The sequence below is a fragment of the Patagioenas fasciata genome, chromosome 22 (assembly GCF_037038585.1).
Source record: "Patagioenas fasciata isolate bPatFas1 chromosome 22, bPatFas1.hap1, whole genome shotgun sequence".
Lineage (NCBI taxonomy): Eukaryota > Metazoa > Chordata > Aves > Columbiformes > Columbidae > Patagioenas > Patagioenas fasciata.
The window spans coordinates 4,274,370-4,295,332 of NC_092541.1; the positions used below are offsets into that span (position 1 = coordinate 4,274,370).

The window sequence follows — 20,963 nt, forward strand, 5'->3', positions numbered from 1 at the left end:
GGCTCAGTGACCGTCCACGTGGGTTTGTGTTTCACAAGGGAAGAGGAAGAGAAACCATCAGGCTTTGATTAACAGCACGTGGCAAAGCCAGGGCTGCCAAAGCAAACCCAGGGGGGATCCTGCGCGGACTTGTGTACGTGGGAAACAGTTGATTTTGGTTTCCTGCAGAAATTTCAAAACAATATGTGAAATAAATGTCAGCCTTTTCTCACTAACCCTGAGCCCTGGGCTTCCCCAGCTCCAACATGCAGGGTTTTGGGCTTTCAGTTCATGATCCTATTTTCACCTTCGCTTTGCATCAACAGATGGACATTGAACCATGTGTACGTAGCCATGCACGATATTGCTCAGCAAAAGCCTAAACGCCCGAGGTAAAATGATCAGTGTGTTCTTAAGCTCTACTTAAACCAGACTCTAGGAGGCAACCAACCAGATTTTGGCCACTGGTCTCTCCAAACCTTCATTTTGGGGGTTTTCTCTAAGGTTTCGCTCTGGGAATGAAGGGGTGAGTCCTGGCGTTCTTCACCCTGAAAGGAGGGTCAGTCCAAACCCGCCGGAGCACACGGGTACAGCCCTACCAAACACAATGATAATGCAAAGAGACCACAGAGATAACTCGAGCGCCATCCCAAAGAGGAGGAAATCAATCAAAGCCGAGAGTCTGGCACAAGCTCCGGCAGCGCAGGAAGGTTTGCCGGGGACGTACCTTCCACCAAGAGATGTTCCCTGGCACCACTCTGTCCCAAAGGCCACCGTGGCTATTGATTGAGGTGGCCCAGTCCGACCAGTCCGACCAGTACTGTCTCTCGCTGTACTGGCACGTGACGTGCTCGGGCTTGCGGCTGCAAGCGTTTCGGGGAGGAATGATGATGCATCCTTCGGCGCATCGCTTCTCTTCCAATAAACACACCACCGGCTTTCATCTCCGCGCTGAGTTTTACTCACACGTTAAGTTAATTGCAGGGATGGAGGAAAAACATAATGTTTTGCCTGGCCTGAAAAGCATAGGTGGATCTGTCATCATACATTAAAATAATGCGGATAGGCAGGGTAACATGAACAGGAGGAAAAAGAAAAATGACGGCGTGATAAAAATATAAAATGCACGGGGGTGCAGAAATAGATTTCGGTTTCTATCGGAGCAGCGGTTTCCTGCACGAGCTGAATGCAAATGCGGCCGCAGAGCTCACATCGATTTCTTGCGAACGACCTTCGGTGCGGACGTAACACGAAGCGAGACGGCAAACGCCCCGCGTTTCCACAGCGGGATTATTGCGCAGAACGAGCTGCGGCGGAAGCAGCGCAGGAAGTCGAATATTTCCACCTCCAAGCTTAAAGTACAAGCAAAATAGAGAAATACTCACACAGTGCAAGCTGCTGGTCCCACTGCTGGGAAACTCGGCCCTAAAACCCTCGAAATTCAGCAGCAAACGCACAAAAAGGAAGATTTGTGAATTAAACTCTTTTTAGTCTTAGGCCGCAGATTGAACTTGAAGTGAAATAAGTCCATTAAATAGACTTCAAAGTATTTATCCTGCCATGGTTTTAATAACAGGTTTGGATGCCAAGACTTTAATAGCTTCAGCACAAAGTATCTAAAAGGTACACGACGATATATATTCTTGTAGGAGCCTTCCAAAATCCAACCCGCCTTCTAATAATAAACTGGTTCAGGCTTTCATTTGCTAAATTGCATGTGTCCTTTGGAGAGGTTTTCTTGAACTTGCCGCATAATGAAGGATTTCAATAAATCTTGTCAAACCAGACAAACAGAAGGGAATTTTAATGCTACTTTTCAATTGCAAGCTGAGTGCTCCAGTAGATGTATTTTGTCTGTAATTGCCACACGACTAAGGTGGAGTATCTGCTTATTTTTAACAAGAGAGTGTTATGTCTCCATGTGTTAAAACATCTATAAAAATGTAACCTTTATACATGCAGAAATAGATTTGACTCCTCTGCTTTAGCTCTGGCCAGTAAGGGAGAGAAAATATTGCAGAAGGGGAAGGGACAGAAATATTGGAATAATTGGGAAGGGCACCTTAACCCCATGGTGAGGTTCGGTATGGAAAATCACTCTATGTATTTCGTATCATCTGGCGTTGCATGGAGTTATGGTCATGGCTAAAGCTTGGCCGTTCTTTGAGACGCAAGATGAATTTTGTTGTTATATCAAACCCGAATTGTGAGAAATAGGTTTTTTGGTGCTATTTGCCCATCTCTGGACGGTCTGCAGTGCCCCCATCCACTCACTGCAGCTGCACATGGTGAGGGGGAGTGTGCAGAGCACTGAGTCATTTTCACGTTCAGGGTTTCTATCCAGCACCCTGGGCTAAAAATAGGAGAAAATGCCGTCCCTGCCACCCACACGGACGCAGGCGGGTATTCTCCATCATCCTCATCCTCACCCTTATTCTCATCTTCATGCTCACCCTCACCCTCATCCTCTTCTCATCCTCATCTTCACCTTCACCCTCAACCTTATCCTCAACCTCATCCTCACCTTCACCCTCAACCTCATCCTCACTCTCAACCTCATTCTCACCCTCAATCTCATCCTCAACCTCAACCTCATTCTCACCCCAACCTCATCCTCAACCTCATCCTTATCCTCATCCCCATCCCCATCCTCACCCTCATCATCACCCTCATCCTCACCCTCATCCTCTTCTCATCGTCATCTTTATCCTCACCCTCACCCTCATCCTCACCCTCACCGTCATCCCTGTCCCCATTCTTACCTTCATCCTCACCCTCATCCCCATCCTCACCCTCACCCTCAACCTTATCCTCACTCTCATCCTCATCCTCATCCCCATCCCCATCCTCACCCTCATCATCACCCTCACCCTCATCCTCATCCTCACCCTCACCCTCATCTTCATCCTCGCTCCAGCAAACCCGAATGCGGCTTCTTTGTGCAGGAAGTGGCCGCAGCCGCCCCCCTTGCCCAGCCGTTTCCATTTTATTATTAATATTTGGGAGGATTTGGTACCAAACTCCTGAAATCCCCGATGCGGTGTGACAGCGAGCGGCTGAGATGCTGCTGCTGTAGCCATGGTAACCGTCCCCCGCTCAGGGGACCTCGCTGGCCCCAAAATCACTGTCACCCCCGGTGAAGTGCAGCCTGTGTCCCTGCGCTGTCTGCTTGGGGTACAAAAACTCGCCATTTCCCCCATGCACATCTGCATTCCCAGCGCCGCCCCCTCCCCGTCCCTTGCTCGCTGGCTCGGCTCCAGCTCTTTCCTCGAAAGGTTGAAACAAAAGATGCGCCGGCTCTGCGAGAAGATCCTTGCGTGGCACCGCTCTCCTCAGCCTTGTCCCCAGTCCTCATGGCACTATGGGGGTGACACGGGGGCTGCTCCCTGCTCTGGGGGGTGAGGCGATGGGATCGTCCCCAGGGTGGGGAGAGCCCGTCCGACCCAGTGGGCTATTGGGAGAAACCTTGCCAAGGTGTAACGGGCAGGGAGTGAGGTCTGTGTCTGCAGAGTTAAGAAAGCTGAGTAGAACATTCTACAAGATTGAGTTTAAAAAGGAACCAAACTACAGCTTGAGTTTGTGTTTACACTTAAGGGGAAATTAATTCGCACTCAGGTAAATTAAACTGAGCACCCGGGGACTGCAGTGGGATGCACTGGACATACCAACACAGCCCTGCGCGCGGGCAGAGGGCAAATGCTGCGGTGCTTGTGCTAACGAGGACTCAGGCAGGACAGGCAGGGGGCAGGGAGGGCGGGCAGGGTGCATACATGGTGCAGGTAGCACAGGCATGGTGCAGGCAGGATGGGCAGGGTGCAGGGAGGGTGGGCAGGGTGCAGGGAGGGTGCAGGGAGGGTAGGCAGGGTGGGCAGGGTGCAGGAAGGGCAGGCAGGGTGCAGGTGGGACAGGTAGGGTGCAGGCAGGGTGGGCAGGGTGCAGGCAGGACAGCAGGACGGGCAGGACAGCAGGACGGGCAGGACAGCAGGACGGGCAGGGTGCAGGTAGGACAGGCAGGACAGGCAGGACAGCAGGACAGGCAGGGAGCAGGCAGGACAGGCAGGGAGCAGGCAGGACAGGCAGGGTGTAGGCAGGACAGGCAGGACAGGCAGGGAGCAGGCAGGACAGGTAGGGTGCAGGCAGGGTGCAGGTAGGATGGGCAGGGCGCAGGCAGGACAGCAGGACAGGCAGGGAGCAGGCAGGACAGGTAGGGTGCAGGCAGGACAGGCAGGGTGTAGGCAGGACAGCAGGACAGGCAGGGAGCAGGCAGGGTGCAGGTAGGATGGGCAGGGTGCAGGCAGGACAGCAGGACAGGTAGGGAGCAGGCAGGACAGCAGGACAGCAGGACAGGCAGGACAGGCAGGACAGGCAGGACAGGCAGTGGCTCCTCCCAGCTCCTGTCTCCATGCTGAGCTGAGTCAAAGCTGCAAAAAATTATTCAATCCAAACTACGAACAGCAAACCCCACGTGCGATCTCTGCGAAGCGATCCCTTGCAAATACAAGATGTAACTAATACTCTGCCATTTTACAGTTAAACACAGAACCAGTGAAGATTATTAATAGTGTTCAAGCACATGTTGGCATCTTGTTGACTAGATCAGAAGAGTTTACGACAGCATCACCTCCGGGGCTGGGATCAGCTCAGTTACCGCTGCCATATGAGGAGGAAGCGAAACATTTGCATAAGCTAAAAATGCAGTTCTTTAATGTGCGGGGACATCAGGCCACAGCGCACCCACCGCCACCCCCTCCCCACGGCAGCATCCTCTGCTGTATCATTGCTATTTGGGCTCAAAATCACCATCCTGAGTCACGGCAGAACAGAACAGCCTTTCTTTGCAAAACTATATTTGCCCAACACACGCAGTTACAGGATGTGCTCGACTCCACAAGCTCCCCCAAAGAATAATTAAGCGAGGAGCTGCAATGAAGATGCCTTCAGTCCTAATTCCCACTTTCAAGTCAGATTTTGACCTCTAATTCCTACTCTCTGGGCTCGGCTGACAGCACGGAGCAAAACCAAAGGCAGGATGCGGACGCCCTCAGCGGCTCCAAACGCAGACACCCCGCCAGAAGCTCCTCAGATGTTTCTCTTTAGATGCAAATATTAAAGTCCGACACGGCACGGATTTACGTGCTGTTATATTACGCTGGTGAAAGCCTTGCGAGGCGAACGCGGCAGCGTGAGCGACGCTGCGAGCGGCCTCGGCTCCCGGCTTTGTCTGCGCTGGGAGCTTTTGGCGCGGCTTCCCCAGCCCCCCTGGTAAACGCTGTTTGCAGGAGGACGCTGCCGCTTTCCCAAACCTCCCCGACACGTTTGCGTTTCTCTCCTGGTACAGGACGCTCTTCAAATGGATATTTAACCCCTTGAAAGCAAACGATTGATTCTCGGGGCAGGTCTGTACCACCGTGTGTGATCGCAGCGACAGATGGAGCGAGCACCCCTGCGCTGTTCCAGGGGCCTGCGCCATCGCCGCGCAACAGCAGCGGGCGAGCGAAACTCCTCTTTTCAAGGCTGATTTGTCGGCCAGCGGGGCCCCGACATCACTGCCCCCATCCTGCTCTGCCACACAAAAGCAGCATCTTGTGCGAGCGCCGGTTCAGGGTCTCGCTCAGCGCCGTGAAAGCTGAAGCCGTCAATAACAATTAATGCTGATTTCGCTGCCCTTCCCTCCGCTCTCCAAGCCGCTGCTCCTCTGCAGGGCTGCGCTGCCCACTCTTTTTATTCCAAGCCTGCTGAAGCACGCGAGGATTTGAGGACATCGCAGCCTCTCTCTCCATATCCATTTTGTTTCCCCAGACAAAAGATTTTCCACTAATTTCTGGTCTCCTCCCTCCCCACCTCCTCGTTCTCATTTAGTTTCTAGCCTAACGCAAAGAGCGCATTATATGAAAGAAAAGGACTAAATTTAGCCTGTACGGTGGCCATAGTTTTTTCTGTGTTTATCGCTGCTGCGTTTAATTGCCTGCATCACACAGATCAAAGCCAGACGAAGCGGGGAAATGCAGTCGGTAGCAAACAAGCGTCAATATAATTTGCCGGCTGACTTTCTGCGCGCTGATTTACGCTCATTAACCCAGTTCCTTTGAACTCAAGCAGGAGATGCAATAACACATCATTGGCAACCAACCTCCCGGGGATGCCAAGAGGGAGAAGAGAGAGACGAGCCGGTGATGTCGGAATTTCCCAGTTTACGGGCGGGTGAGCGATGCCCAATTGCAGGAGCGCCGACCCCGCACCGCTCGGACGGAGATGCCGCAACATGGGAACCTCACACGACCCCTGTGTGCCTCCTCTTTCCTTAGAGAAGAGCTTGTGGGTTTAATTAGCAGATACATTGATATTTGGTATCATTAGCTACACTATAGGTTAACATCGATGTACCATTTAAAGGTGTTTTCTGTATGGCCCTAGCGCTCCATTTCTCAGAGTGAGCGCTGCAAGCTGCGACGCGTATAAATAAATCAAATTCCTCCCTATAACGTTGTCCTGGTACAAATTGGGCAACACAGATGAACAGGAAGCCGAGCTGATGATAAAACCAACCTGTACTTTAGGAAAAGACAAGGAATCAGACGTTGGCCTGATGTCCAAGATAGAAGCGTCACTTGGTCTGACCAAGTCGGGGCGCGGATAAAAGCCGGTTGCGCTCGCTCGATATGATAAATGGCCGCTGTCTCGGGGGTGCCGGTGAGATGGGGAGAACAAGGCTGGATAAATCCTTTTGCCTTTCAACAAAAACCCCTCTTTATTTCCTTTTTTGACATTCACGACTTGGCAAACTCAGCAGACGCTGCTCTGCAGAATCCCACGTGCGTACCTGGAAACAACGCCGTCTCTTCCCAGGGCCACCACCAAGGGGGACAACGGCCGCTGACAGCGATGGGCTGGCACCGCCAAAGCAATCAAGCTCGTTAGCGCTGAGCCTGCTGGAGAAAGGGCAGCTACACATCAGGGAGCTCATTTGCTGCTTTCTTCACCTTCGTTTCATCACCTACCACCTCTGCCTTGGCTTGTTACCTTTGTTTAAAAATTTATACAGCCCCTGCTTAAACATTCTGGTCTCTTCGCTTCTGGGAATGTGTGAATACGTGACTTGGGACTTTATGCATTTATTTAGGGAGATTTCCAGCTGGGCAAGTAGCTTGAAAAAGCAGTTCTGAGTCTGTTGGAAAGGAAACAAGGAGGATGACAGAGCTGGGGATGAAACACCGAAACAAAGCCCATTAACCCTCTTTCAACAGCGTCTGGGCAGAGCAGGACACACCTCGCATGAGCCGGGCCGAGCGTGTCAGCCCAGGCAAAGCTGCGCCCCAAGACGTTCACTGCCTGAACCCCCCTGTCCCACAGCCTGTCTAGACACACAGGAGCTCCATTTTAATTAAACCCATTCAGCCAACCCGGTGCGAACCCTGTGGAGGTGCCCGGCTCAGTAAGGCTTAGACTAAACCCAAACCTTCCCAGGAATAGCTGTCAGCAAGAGGTGGGAGGATGCACAAAGGGACTGATGCGGTGCTGAAAAGCTGCTTTTTCTATAGGCACAGCTGTACTGGTTCAGCTTTTTTTGGCACGGAGGGGTGGAGTGAGATGCTGGAGACGGTTGTCGCATAAATAAAGGGCGCAAAGCCTTTGGAGAGTGGATGCTGTGCCCTTCGCAGCAACTCCCATCCGCTCCACTGATATTTGTACCTGCAGAGTCATTTGCAATCCCAGCCTGGATCCCACGTCCCCGGGTCTGGTCAGATCACTGCTCTGGGAGATGGAAATCAGTGTGTGGTGAGTGACCGTCTGTTCGAAACGATGCAGAAGCCCAGGACCTAATAGGCAAAAATTCAGCCCGACCCACAGCATTTGTCCCGGGAAGGGCGATGTGATGGGTCACGGAGCGCACACCAGGAGCTCCAGCGAAACCAGTGAAGGCTCAGACTGGGAGCAGGACTTTGCAGCAGAGATCTGAGCTCGGGAGAGGAGCTGCTGACCTTTTATAAGTGCAAAGGGAAGTCAAGAACTTTCCGCTGAAATTTGATGGTTAAAAATAAACTTTTGGAAAAACCAAACCAAAAAGCTGTCGTGTACTTAACCTTTTCCTCCCCAAATTCCCCTCTGGTGACATTTGGTGTTTGGGTGGCTGGGAGATGAAAGAGGAAACGCTGAAATGGGTCGTTTCAGCCCAGTTACCTGTGCTGGTACAATGACGCTGCCCGTCCATCCGTCTGTCCCCAGGACTGACACACAGAAGACTCATAAATGAACTAAATGCAAAACTAACTGCCACATGGCCAAAGAAACACTCCAGTGCTGGAAAGGCGAGTCAAACCCAGCCCTTCCACGTCGTTCTTGCTGCCAGGCTGCGCAGCGCACCAGCTCCTGCCTGGGAGGCTGTTGTGGGAGGACAAGCAGGGGAGGAGGAATCAGCTGTTATGCCAAGAATGGTGATATTTAGCAGAAAAGGACCCAGTCCTGAGGCAATCTGGTTTGATCTGTTCCGCTGTTGGTGCCTCTGTTCAAAGGCACGGCCCCCCTAAGTGCAAAACGAACACAACGTTAACCTGCAATGTGCAGTTTCAGGCTTACATCTTCATCTCTTCTCTCCTTATTCATAAACCATCGCTGATCCAGGACCGAAGAGGGTTTTTTTTTTCTGGGTTAATAAGCTTTCAAGTTCGCAATAAATGTATTTCCGAGCGATCAACACTCAATGTGTGAGCAGAGCTGACGGCCACGACTTGGGTTTTGTGTGTCCCCCTTTGGCTCAGTAACCTCCCCAACAGCAAAACGAAACACAGGCCACGACAGATTAAAACACACAGACTGTGCAAGAGCAGCAAATGATCCGGGTTTTGCTACAGAAACCCTCGCACCTGGATCAGACGCCGGCACCAACCATGTAACGCACAAACACTTCACGTTCCTCCTCTGGCCAAAAGCTTGGAGCTGATTTGCACAGAGGAAGAGAAATACCGGTGAACGCTCTAACGGACACTGATCATTGAACTTCTTACGAATTTCCTTCCCATCTGCAGTCAGGTTTGCGTTGAGCTAAACTGGGTTGAAATCTCTACCCGAACCCGAAGGAAGCTGGTTTATCAGGGAACAATCTGCAAACAGAACAGCAACAACGTGCAAACAGCTTTTATCTCTTTTCCTAAGTCTTGAAAAAAGAACCAAACCAAACCCACCAAACCCCAAAAGTAGGTCAGGGTTGGCCGTCCTGCCATCTCCCACTCTATATTTAGCTGTATCTACGAGCACACAACACGGCGAATACATCGCTAGGAGCTACGGAGGATACGTGATCATAACTGACACGCGACTCGCATGAACCCAGCACGGCAAATCCAGAGTCCCGGGAGCTCCGGAACACGAGCCGGCAGCGCTGACCCCCTCTGCCTTCAGATAACGGCTGCTAATTGCGCTATTTTTCTCAACATAATTAAGAACAACACACGCCTTTAATCCCACCGGCAAGATAAACGCTTCAGGTGCGAGTTCAGCAGCGAAACTCTTAACAAAGAGGTGCATCCATGAGCTGTTGGGAGCACCAGCACCTGCATTTACAGCCACCTGGCTTTGAGGAGGAAATATATATATTTTTAGCATCGTTTTAACATCTTTAAAGCCACCTGTTGTTCCATAGTGCCCTCCCGGTAGGGATCACACACCCGCAGAGAGGTGACCAGCAAGATGTGCGTGCAGTGGGGATGAGAAGCAGCTCAGGCCGGGCGGTCACAGCTAAAAGAGGCGGTGACGGGGTTCTGGGTGGAACCTCCAGCTCATTAATCACACCAGGTGCCTCAGATTTCATGAATACAAAAGCACTTCCATGTTATTTCAGGTAAGTATGTGGTAATGGCTTGGACAGGAACAGCAGCGGTGACCTTGGTCACCCTGTTTGCTGCATCAACTCACACAGCTCCCGGCTCCATGGCAGGCACAGCACAGCACAGCACACACACACCTCTGCGCCTCCCGTGGCCCTGGCTCCCCAAACCAGCATTTAAACCACAATTGAAACAAACCCTGCTGCTCCCTGGATGCACAGACCGGGGTCCCGGAGAGGCCGAGTGTCCTGCTGCGCTACCACGGTCACTCTGGATTTAGTTTGAGAACAAGACGGTAACACCCCAGCATGGAGTGAACGTCTTGAATTGCTCTGGTCTGAGAGCCAAGGTCTTTCTGAGCAATCCCCACAGGTGTGGGGCAGCGGGGAAGGGGACACGGATGGGACAGACCCTGCCTGACATCCAGACTGAGCAATGACAACATTCTGAGCCATTAGTGCCAGGCTTTGTGTTCAAGGAGAGTCGGGATTTTGTGGCTGGGAGGACAGAGCCTGTCCCGGTTCTGCTCTGTTTCGGGGCAGCTCTGTTTGGAAACCTCTTTCCCCATCCTGCCGTTTGCAGAGGCCTCTGGGCCTTTTGCCTTTGTCTCTCTTCTCTGTTCAGGACCAGGTGCTGCTCCCTGGGTGCTCAGTGCGGACGGAGTTTGTGAGAAATCGCATTGAGTATCTTCTATTTTATATTCTATTTCCATTATATATATCTATTAGTATGAGCAGTAGCATATTAGTATTATTTTATTATTTTATTAAACTGTGTTTATCTTGATCCACGAGTTTCTCCCTTCCCTTTCGCTTCTCTCCCCTACTTGGGGGTGCAAGTGGGGGAGTGAGCGATTATCGTGGGTTTGAATTGCCAGCGCAAGGTTAAACCGTGACAACCCCCAGCACCGAGAGGAGTCATCAGCACTAATCACTCACCGTGTAATTACTCAGTCACTCAACCTCCACCGCAGGAGGCACCTTCGTACCAGTGGGAGATCCTTACAGGTTATTCAGTGCCAAGCACGATGTGACACATCCCAGCATCTACAGTCTGCAGATGTGCACGGAGGACAGCGTGGAGTTAAGCTGGGCACTTAAGTCCCACTTTAGTCACACTGAGGTATCAAGACTGGACTGGTCTAAGCTTTGTGTAAAGAACACTCCCTCCAAGTTGTGTTTTCTGAGCTCATCGCTCCTTTGCCTTGTCATTCCTGCTTTCTTCTGGCCAATTTGCAAGATCCAGTACGAGTGGGACTGTAGGAGAGGCACAAGAGGACTATTAACATTCAAAAGTCTTCATGTAAATCCTGATTATAAAGCAAATTAATTCCAGTCTAAGCCAACCCAGCCCAGACCAGCAGCTGGGCAAACATACACCTCCAAACTGCAAACGTACAACTTAAGCAAATGTAAGTAGCTAACGAACGCTTTGGGAAATGCCAACCCTATCCTGTTTTCCCCAAAGTAGCATCAGTTAAAACCAGTGGTGATTTGAAGACAAATGGTGGAATTAAGGTCCTACATGGACCTCGTGCCACTGCAGAGACCCCAGGGTCCATCCCCTGCCTTGAGCTGTCGCTGCAGAAAGAATGAGGCTCCTGTAGGCCCCGTGTCCCACCTACCAGCCCTGTGCAGACTCCTCATGTACCACGAGGTGTTTAAAACCAGCACTAAACACCTCTGCTCAGGCAAATGAACTCTGCTCCTGTCTACGAGTCAAGTCTGCTTCAAAACCCCACTTGGCGCTTGAGTGGAGACAGGTGCCCTCAGTGGGGACGTACGTCGAGTAACTCTGGAAACACAAGGTCCTGTCCTGCGTCACCCTCAACGTGACGCCCTCAGCAATAAACCAGAACATGCGCTGGCTGTTGAGGTGACAAATTGCAGATTAAATGTTTTACCCTCTTCAAAAGTCCCTGGGAGGAGGCGTCGCTGCTTGGACGTGGATGTGAACACCAAGCTCTCCAGCGCCCGCGTGTCCGTCTCACACGGAGCTGAAGAGTTCGCAGCAGCCCAGGTCGCTGGGCTCAGGCACTGAAACCTCTTTCCTTTCTCCTTTTCTACATTAAAACCCAACAAACAGGATCCACTGAGCAGATACCGCAATGGCACATGGCTGGGGGGCACCCCAAAAGCATCTTCTGTGCTTCCATTAAAACCACAGAGAAAGAAACTCTGAGAGGCGAGGAACTACAGCCTGCTTTCCTACAAAAATGAGAACCAAGCAAACAAATAAATCACGCCTTACACTCCTGAACCATCACCTTGTCCCTCATCACCTGTTCCTCACCCCAGCTCTGCGTTTCCATGCTGTGATAGCTGTTTTTCTCGGTGGGCTGACGATGCAGCCGGGCAGCAGCTCCCCATCGGATGGGGGCGGCTGAATTCCCCCCTTTGGCTGAGTTTGTCTCTTTAATCAACGTGACTGATTTTCACAGAACTTAAGAGAGAACGCTCTTTGCTACCTCTCTCCCTCGCTGTCAAATCTGAGGATACAGCAGCCACATAAAACCACGTTTCCATGGGAAACCAACCTAAAAATAGCCGGGCTGGCTGAGGAGGATGGTCTGGAGTGTTTGAAATTGCAGTTAGGATGAGATTGCACGGGGGGTTAATTATTAATATCTGCATTACCCCCCCGAATGCTAAAGATCGCAGTGGAAAACTCTGTCTGCAGGCGGTCACTGGTGAGAACTGACCTTCCTCCCAGCGTGAGGAGGAGTGCGGCCCGGCCGGCCCCCCGCAGATCTGCAGAGCCAACATGGGGATGCTGCCCGGTCTGAATCCATCCTCAGCCTGGTCTAAACCCATCCTCAGCCTGGTCTAAACCCATCCTCAGCCTGGTCCGAACCCATCTTCAACCTGGTCCAAAACCATCCTCAGCCTGGTCTGAACCCATCCTCAGCCTGGTCCGAACCCATCTTCAACCTGGTCTAAACCCATCCTCAGCCTGGTCCAAAACCATCCTCAGCCTGGTCTAAACCCATCCTCAGCCTGGTCCGAACCCATCCTCAGCCTGGTCCGAACCCATCTTCAACCTGGTCTAAACCCATCCTCAGCCTGGTCCAAACCCATCCTCAGCCTGGTCTAAACCCATCCTCAGCCTGGTCCGAACCCATCTTCAACCTGGTCTAAACCCATCCTCAGCCTGGTCCAAAACCATCCTCAGCCTGGTCTGAACCCATCCTCAGCCTGGTCTAAACCCATCCTCAGCCTGGTCCGAACCCATCTTCAACCTGGTCTGAATCCATCCTCAGCCTGGTCTAAACCCATCCTCAGCCTGGTCCAAACCCATCCTCAGCCTGGTCTGAACCCATCCTCAGCCTGGTCTAAACCCATCCTCGGCCTGGTCCGAACCCATCTTCAACCTGGTCCAAACCCATCCTCAGCCTGGTCTAAACCCATCCTCAGCCTGGTCCGAACCCATCTTCAACCTGGTCTGAATCCATCCTCAGCCTGGTCCGAACCCATCTTCAACCTGGTCTGAATCCATCCTCAGCCTGGTCCAAACCCATCCTCAGCCTGGTCCGAACCCATCTTCAACCTGGTCTAAACCCATCCTCAGCCTGGTCCAAAACCATCCTCAGCCTGGTCTAAACCCATCCTCAGCCTGGTCCAAACCCATCCTCAGCCTGGTCTGAACCCATCTTCAACCTGGTCTAAACCCATCCTCAGCCTGGTCCAAACCCATCCTCAGCCTGGTCCGAACCCATCCTCGGCCTGGTCCGAACCCATCTTCAACCTGGTCCAAACCCATCCTCAGCCTGGTCTAAACCCATCCTCAGCCTGGTCCAAACCCATCCTCAGCCTGGTCCAAACCCATCCTCAGCCTGGTCCGAACCCATCCTCAGCCTGGTCCGAACTCATCTTCAGCCTGCTCTGAACCCATCCTCAGCCTGCTCTGAACCCATCCTCAGCCCGGCTCAGCTTCCAGCACATGGACAGCGCGGAGGTGACATCTGGAACCAGCTTGGTCATGCGCTGGTGGTGGCACCGACAGCTCGGGGGGTTTGTCTGCTCCCGGGGTGGTGTCAGCTGAGGTCCTGCAGGCTCGGCTGTCAGATCTCTCCTCCCATCGGGGACACCTTAGTGTGGCCTTTTTGCACTTTAAAGGGGCCCATGAGAAAGATGGGGACAGACTTTTGAGCAGGGCCTGTTGTGACAGGACAAGGGGTGATGGTTTAAACTAAAGGAGGGAGATTCAGGCTGGCCATGAGGAAGGAATTGTTGGCCCTGAGGGTGGTGAGAGCCTGGCCCAGGTTGGCCAGAGAGGTGGTGGATGAACCATCCCTGGAGACATCCCAGGCCAGGCTGGACGGGGCTCTGAGCAACCTGAGCTGGTGAAGATGTCCCTGTCATGGCAGGGGGGGCACTGGGGGAGCTGGGAACGTCCCTTCAACCCAAATCATCCTGTGATTCTCTAAGACGCCTCCACACTGAGGTGAGCAAAGGAACGAGCTTGTGCTCCAGGAGGCTGGGGCTGGGGTGGACTGAGGGGGTAGAACAGTATGGACAAGGGTTTATTTTAGCGCTTTTGGCTGTTTTCTACCTGTACATCAATGAAACATCCTACACCATCACTGGGAGTTGAACTCGATGATCCTTGTGGGTCCTTTCCAACTCAGGACATTCTATGATCTATGCAAACACAATTACATCACATTTCTGCAACGCTGTCGTTCCTGGAGGGGAGCTCACAGATAGCAGAGGTGATGGAGAGGGCAGGACACCTTCCCCTTCTCCAGGATCAGCTCATCTGCTCATTTCACACAAGGAAAAGCAAGAAGGAGAAAAAAAACCTTTTGTGCATTTAATTCAGAATCCAATTACCTCGTATAAATTAGTTCGTTGGCTTCCACCTAAGATTTAGCATGTAATAGGCTATGAATCACATCTCTGCTACAGGATGTATTGTGCCATTTACATGTGAAAATGCTTTATGTGAGGCACCCTGTGGACTGGGGATATTAATTTATACTACGGGCTCTGGAAGATTAAGCGAAATTAAAGAAGATAAGGAGATAAGTCACAACTGCTGATCAATGCTTCTTAATGAGGAACACACTCCGTGCACATTTTAAGGTGAGATCGGCCATCGGAGCCTCCGCAGTCATAAGGTCGGTTGGATAGATGAGGAGGATACGCATTAAACCCCGCTGGTTGTAAGAAAAACTCTCTGGTCACCAACGCCCGCTTGCTCCGTGTGCTTTAAACACTCCCTTTAATCTGCCCTGATCAACTCCTATGGACACACACCCATGCAGACAATATTCTTCACCATTGTCTGGATTTTCACCCTTCCAACAAGCCATGTTTGGTGGCCAGAACCATTCTGGCGGCTCTTGCAGTCAATCCCGGTTTATGAATCGATGAGCATTTCCTGTGGGTTTTGAGCACGCAGGGAAAACAGGCACGTGTGCCCCAATTTCCCTAACGAGGCAGCGACACCCACGCCGAGGGCTCCTAATTCACTTTCTAAGGAGGAGCTGTCACCTACAAGTGGTTCCACACGAAGGAGAAGGCGCAAGAGCCGCGGGCAGCGGTGGATGCGGGTGATGCGGCTCCTCCTGAACCCACAGTCGGCAGCTCCAACAACTCAACAGTTTTCGTGTTTATTCTCCATCCTGAGCAGCTCCTCCTCACTACTTAAAGCAGAACACAACATTACTTACAGTCCAATTTTAAGCTAGTGCCCCGGAGCCAGAAACTGCATTAATTTCCATAGATACCGAGTGGTTTTACCAGTACAGTGGAGCTAATTAGCCCCATCTTTATTATTACCGTCACCTCCTGGAGGGACAACACAGGACACGAACACACAGCGGTGACCCAGAACTGGGTGGGAGAAGGCGGTAAATGCTCCCTTAGCATCAAAAATACACCAGATAGTGCGTGAAAATAAAGTGTTGGGTGAGAAAACAAGAATCATCTGGACTGCAAGCTGAATTTATTATATCTGCCTAAAGACAACAGGGCTGAGCTCCAACAGCACAGAGTTCTTAGGTGCCAAGAAACGCAGAAGCCACCCGGTGATAATTTTGTTTTCATGTGGGGCTTTTCATACATCTGCTTAGAAATTCTGTTTCCATCAGTGATAAGGGAACTCAGACTGGCAGGAAAACACAGCATGTTGCATGTGACTCGAGTTATAAACCCAAAAGGGTTCTTGAGGCCTAGAAATGACCATTTCAGGTGGGATGCCCTACATTTGTGTTTCGGCGTGTCTGCACCATCCCCTCGATGTGCTTTGCTAAGGCAGGATCGGTTTATCTGTACCGTGTGCGCATCCAAGAGCCAGTTTAATCACTCCTCACATGTGTGTGTGCCAGTATAATGATGTTCTTGCTGTCCAACAGCACGGATGAGCAAGGAGGAACATCCAAATGAATTCCTAAAGAGACGAAGCAAACCTAGCAGGCGCAACGCTGATTTTCCACCCTGGGCCGCAATCCCATCGACAATAACCCTACAAAAATACACCAGGATAACACGTTTGTTAAATAATTACCTCTGCTGGATTGTTTGCACCAGAAAAAGAAATAAAGGATGCTCAAAACAGGCCTTGATAACACAGCTCGGTCTCTCCGGGGTAGAGCGAGAAGCCTCATTTTCCTCAAAAAGAAATTCAAAAGATGAAGGCGTCCTGTGATTTAATGGCATCTCTTCAAGCAGCAGCGCTGCCTGCAATCAGAACACAAAGGCTTGGGAGACCAAAAAAGGGGATAATGCATCACAAGTGGGGGAAGAGAAAGAAGAAGTCTAAATGATGCAATAAAAACATAAACCATGTCTCAGAAACTCCTGCTTGAACAACCGAGGGGCCGCGTTTTGCGGTCCTTATCATTCCGCCAGCAATTCCTTCCGGAGCGTGAGCCAGCGTTTCAGCAAACCCACGAAAAAAGGATGAGGCAAGAGGGTTTTAAGTAGGTCACCAGTGAATATGGTCCTGAGGGATTGTTTGCTGTTGGTTTCGTTTGCTGTCGGCCGCTGGAATCTTTATTTGAAGAGAAGAATTCATGTGAGGGCAGCGAGGTGGGCGGCAGATCCAGAGGAGAACTGTGTTACCTTATGGAAACCAGGCTGGCGGCCCTGAGATGGGAAATCCTGGGGACGTCCCAACACACAGCGGCTCTGGGTGCGGAAACGGGAGACGAGGAAACGCAGGTTGGGATTTTACACCAAGGGAAACTTCTCCCCCTGCCAACACGGGTAACAAACCCATCACACGAAGCGCCTTTTGCCAACTATTTATCAAACCAGCAAGCGTCGCTTGAAGAAAATGGTTCATTGTTTTGCTCTCGGTAATCGCTGTTGACCGAGCGATGCGGAGATGCTGAAGGATGCTGGAGTGAGTTGAGAGGAGGGAACGGAGCTGGTGAGGGGCTGGAGCACAAGTGTAATGGGAGCGGCTGATGGAGCTGGGGGGTTCAGCTGGAGAACAGGAGCTGAGGGGAGACCTTCTGATCTCTGAACTGCCTGAAAGGAGCTTGGAGCCAGGGGGGTCGGGCTCTGCTCCCCAGGAACAAGCGCCAGGAGCAGAGGAAACGGCCTCAAGTTGCACCAGGGGAGGTTGAGGTTGGATGTGGGGAACAATTTCTTCCCCAAAGGGCTGTGGGGCATTGGAGGAGTTGAACCTGGAGGGGTTGAACGGCGTGGATGGAAATGTGGAGCTGCAGAGCGCCCATCACCACCAACACCCACCGGCACCTCACTGATCATTTTCATCGCGATCGCAAAGCAGACGTGACACGTTAATTCTGTCTTTGTGTGGTTTTTTGCCTTACAAGATGGTTATTTCCTCAGGGGAAGGCACCACGCTTCTGTTCTCAAATATAAATTTGGGCTCCTCGTTCATTCTTTGTCATAAAACCCAAAGTGCTGGATCCCCATCATTTCCTCCAGGTTGTTGCCGACTGCAGAGATGTTGCTGGTTTAACTCGCATGTAAATCTATGAGTCTCGGCGGTTAATCAAGATTTCTACATGAGAAAGGTAAATGGCTTTAAGATAAAGGAATAATCCAAAACTGATTGAAATCAGCAGAGTTTTGTGATGAGAGAGCATCTTGACGACAAACTGAAGGGGTTTAACCCTTTGTGTGACACCCGGGCCTGAGCGGGAACGTCTGCTTCTTCATTTATTTTAAAAAATACTGAATCAATTCGAATCAAACTGGGCTCTCCCACCTAATTTGTGTTCCAGACTGTGGAACAGAACCAAACCATGTTGGACCTCCTCTGTCTTTCAAGGACAGCAGCAAAAATACATGAACTGCTTGTCCTCACCTTTGCACAATGGATTGAAAACGGGTATTTACAGAGCGCTTCTTCCCATCCGTCTGACGAACGTCTCGGCCTTCATACTATGAACAAAATACGAGCTTAACCTTAAGCAGCACTGTTAGCTAATGGCAGATTTCAGTCTCTCTCTTGGCCGTGTTTGCGGGGAGCTTTGTTGGCCATGGCTTGAACTGTCACAGAGAGGGAAAAAACCCACACAAAAACCTATTTGTGAGTTCTATTTGTACCCAATATATTTAATCTCCCCCAATTGCCTGCAGTTCTGAGTAGGTTTTATTCATACACTCGATTTCTGTCGTTGGGGGGATCAGAGTCCTATTGCACTTATTCAAAGTTTTAAGCCAGTTTATAGACTCCCTTAGGCTGGGCCTGAGCTCGGCTTTGCTCTCTCCTAAGCCCATAGCACGGGGTGAGCAACCCCTGCACCCCCGGCGCGATGTTGTTCCCCCGTTCTGGCCCAGGACCTGTTGGCTTTATTTATTATATAGCTACTTTTGTATTTCTTATTTTTGTATTTAGCATAATAAAGCTTTAATAGCAGAAGCACCTTGGCCGCCTTGTACCAAATGTGCTTCTATTCCTGTTTGCTTTGAAAGGCTGACGGCACAGGTTTTCCCCCCAATATATATATAAATATACTTCCTGCATTCTAAATATAAGTTTATGTAAGTATATAGGTATATTTTATCCATTTTTACATATATAAATATATGTATATAGATTTTCCCCCATTTTTTTAGTCATGTATGTATAAATTACACATACACATCTTCCTATATTGCACATAGACATGCATGTGACACCAGGTCTAACAACCGAACTTATCCACATCCACAATCAAATAAATCACAGCCATCTGGGCTAATGAAATGAAAACCAGGTCCTAAAAACACCCCGATGCCAAGGCAGGAGAGCCCCATGTGGCGATACCATCGATCCGAACCGGGCACAAAATACTGGGTGTGTTTAACACAGACCAAAAACTAAACTCTCTAAGCAAGGGTTGCAGAATGGAGCACAGTGCTTGGAAACAAAGGAGGGGTCGCTGTCACCTTTGGGGGTGACATCGGAGCTGCCCCGACAAACCCTGGTGTTTGGATCACGCCGTTTCCACGCTGTGGGGACACGGGAGGTGACACACGCAGTGCGAGAGCCACAGGAATATGACCCGGCGATCGAGTCTTCTCTGGTGATGAACAGCTTGGAAGAACCTCCAGAAAGAGTCCTCGATGGCTGGACCCATCAGTTGAAACATCTTGTAGAGATGTAAGGATCACGAAGCACATTTAGGGGTAAAAGGTGGGAAGGAGGAGTCCGTTCCCAGCTGATAATCCTTCCTTTTGATGTCCAAGAGATCCCCAGGTCCCTTTGTCCTTGGCATGGGTCACATCCAACCCCAGCCAGCTGGTGGCTCTGTAGTGTCACCGTCATCACCTTCGAGCACCTTTCTTCCCGTTGAGCAGCATAAGAGTCGTCCTGTGATCCACATCTCACGTGGTCGCTCCGACAAGGGACCACCCAACGTCCTGAGCTGCTAAAGAACGTTTCCAGCTCTTTCATGCTTAATCCAGAGCTGGGAATGTGAGGAAACAGCCAGGAGAACTCAAATTGATGGAGTGTTCTGCATGAAGGCACAAAGTTACTGCGGCTGCGGCATCCGCGTCTCAACCTTCCCTTCAGCTGGGAGTTCAGTGACCTCAACAACTGCATTGGTAACAAAACCATCTCGTTGATGTATCCAAAGTGTGACTCAAACATCCCTCAACTCGACCATATACAATTCACCGTCTTGGTTAAGTCGCTACCCCGAAATCTTACAGCTCACGTTAAATTCATGACCAACACCTGAAAGTAAGAAAACATCTACTAGGAATAATTATTAAAATAGGTAGATTTTCATGGGCAAAGGGAAAATATGTGAACTCAGGCATTATGTTCCCACATTTGAAGCCTTTATGCTTAATAACAGGAACGACTCCAAAAGCAGCTGCTGAAATACAGCGTCTAATGACTTTATTCTAGACTTTTTCTAAACCGCCTAAATTGTTTCTTGCTGAAAGTTTCCCAAATTGCCAACGTGAGATGTGTCAGTGTTGAAGTTCCCAGTTCAAAGAGTTTGGAAAACACTAAAAGCTGAGAAAAAAGCCTTTGAATTAGATGGTTTAGGACTCCCCAGCACAGATGTCACCACCAGCCTCCTCCTCTGCCCTACACACCAAGCCAGAATGGCACACAATTGCATGTTATTCTACTACACAAGTATTTACGTATCATTACCTACACAACCTTCGCTAAAAGGGGGATTATTTTACTCTTAGAAAATGGAAAGTGGCTGAAAACAAGAATATTTGCAGCTCTCTTGTTTAAGCAGCTGCGCTGAGATTTGGCTTTTGTATCACTAAAAAAAAAGAGAGCTAATATTGTTTTGAGCTATGATTCAACAGCATATAAATGTATTTAACTGCCATTCTTCTGCAGTGATTAGATAAACACAATTATTTTTGAAGATTAAATGTCATCGTTAAAGTCAGTAGAAGAAATTGAAAAATCAATAGTTTATACCCTTCTGTGAAAGGTGCAATATTTTAGACGGAGGGATGCACAACGTACTTCATTAAAATGAAGGGAATAGAATCACAGAATCCCAAGACGTCAGGGGTTGAAGGGCCCTGGAAAGCTCATCCAGTGCAATCCCCCATGGAGCAGGAACACCCAGCTGAGGTTCCACAGGAAGGTGTCCAGGCGGGTTTGAATGTCTGCAGAGAAGGAGACTCCACAACCTCCCTGGGCAGCCTGGGCCAGGCTCTGACACCCTCACCCCCAACAAGTTGCTTCTCAAATTTAAGTGGAACCTCCTGTGTT

At 50.4% G+C, this 20,963-nt stretch overlaps 1 protein-coding gene across 3 annotated transcripts in view; it reads right to left on the reverse strand.

Annotated features, from left to right (window-relative positions):
• MYO1D (myosin ID) overlaps positions 1–20,963 on the reverse strand; it is a 144,453-nt gene that overhangs the window by 21,001 nt on the left and 102,489 nt on the right. The window contains exon 22 of one of the 3 annotated variants that reach the window (XM_065856323.2): positions 17,501–19,946. The exons of the other annotated variants lie outside the window; for them this stretch is intronic. Within the exon in view, the coding sequence (XP_065712395.2) occupies positions 19,934–19,946 (13 nt within the window). The 3' untranslated portion in view covers positions 17,501–19,933. Of the gene's footprint in view, positions 1–17,500; positions 19,947–20,963 lie in introns of those variants that run through there. 3 annotated transcript variants of the gene reach the window in all.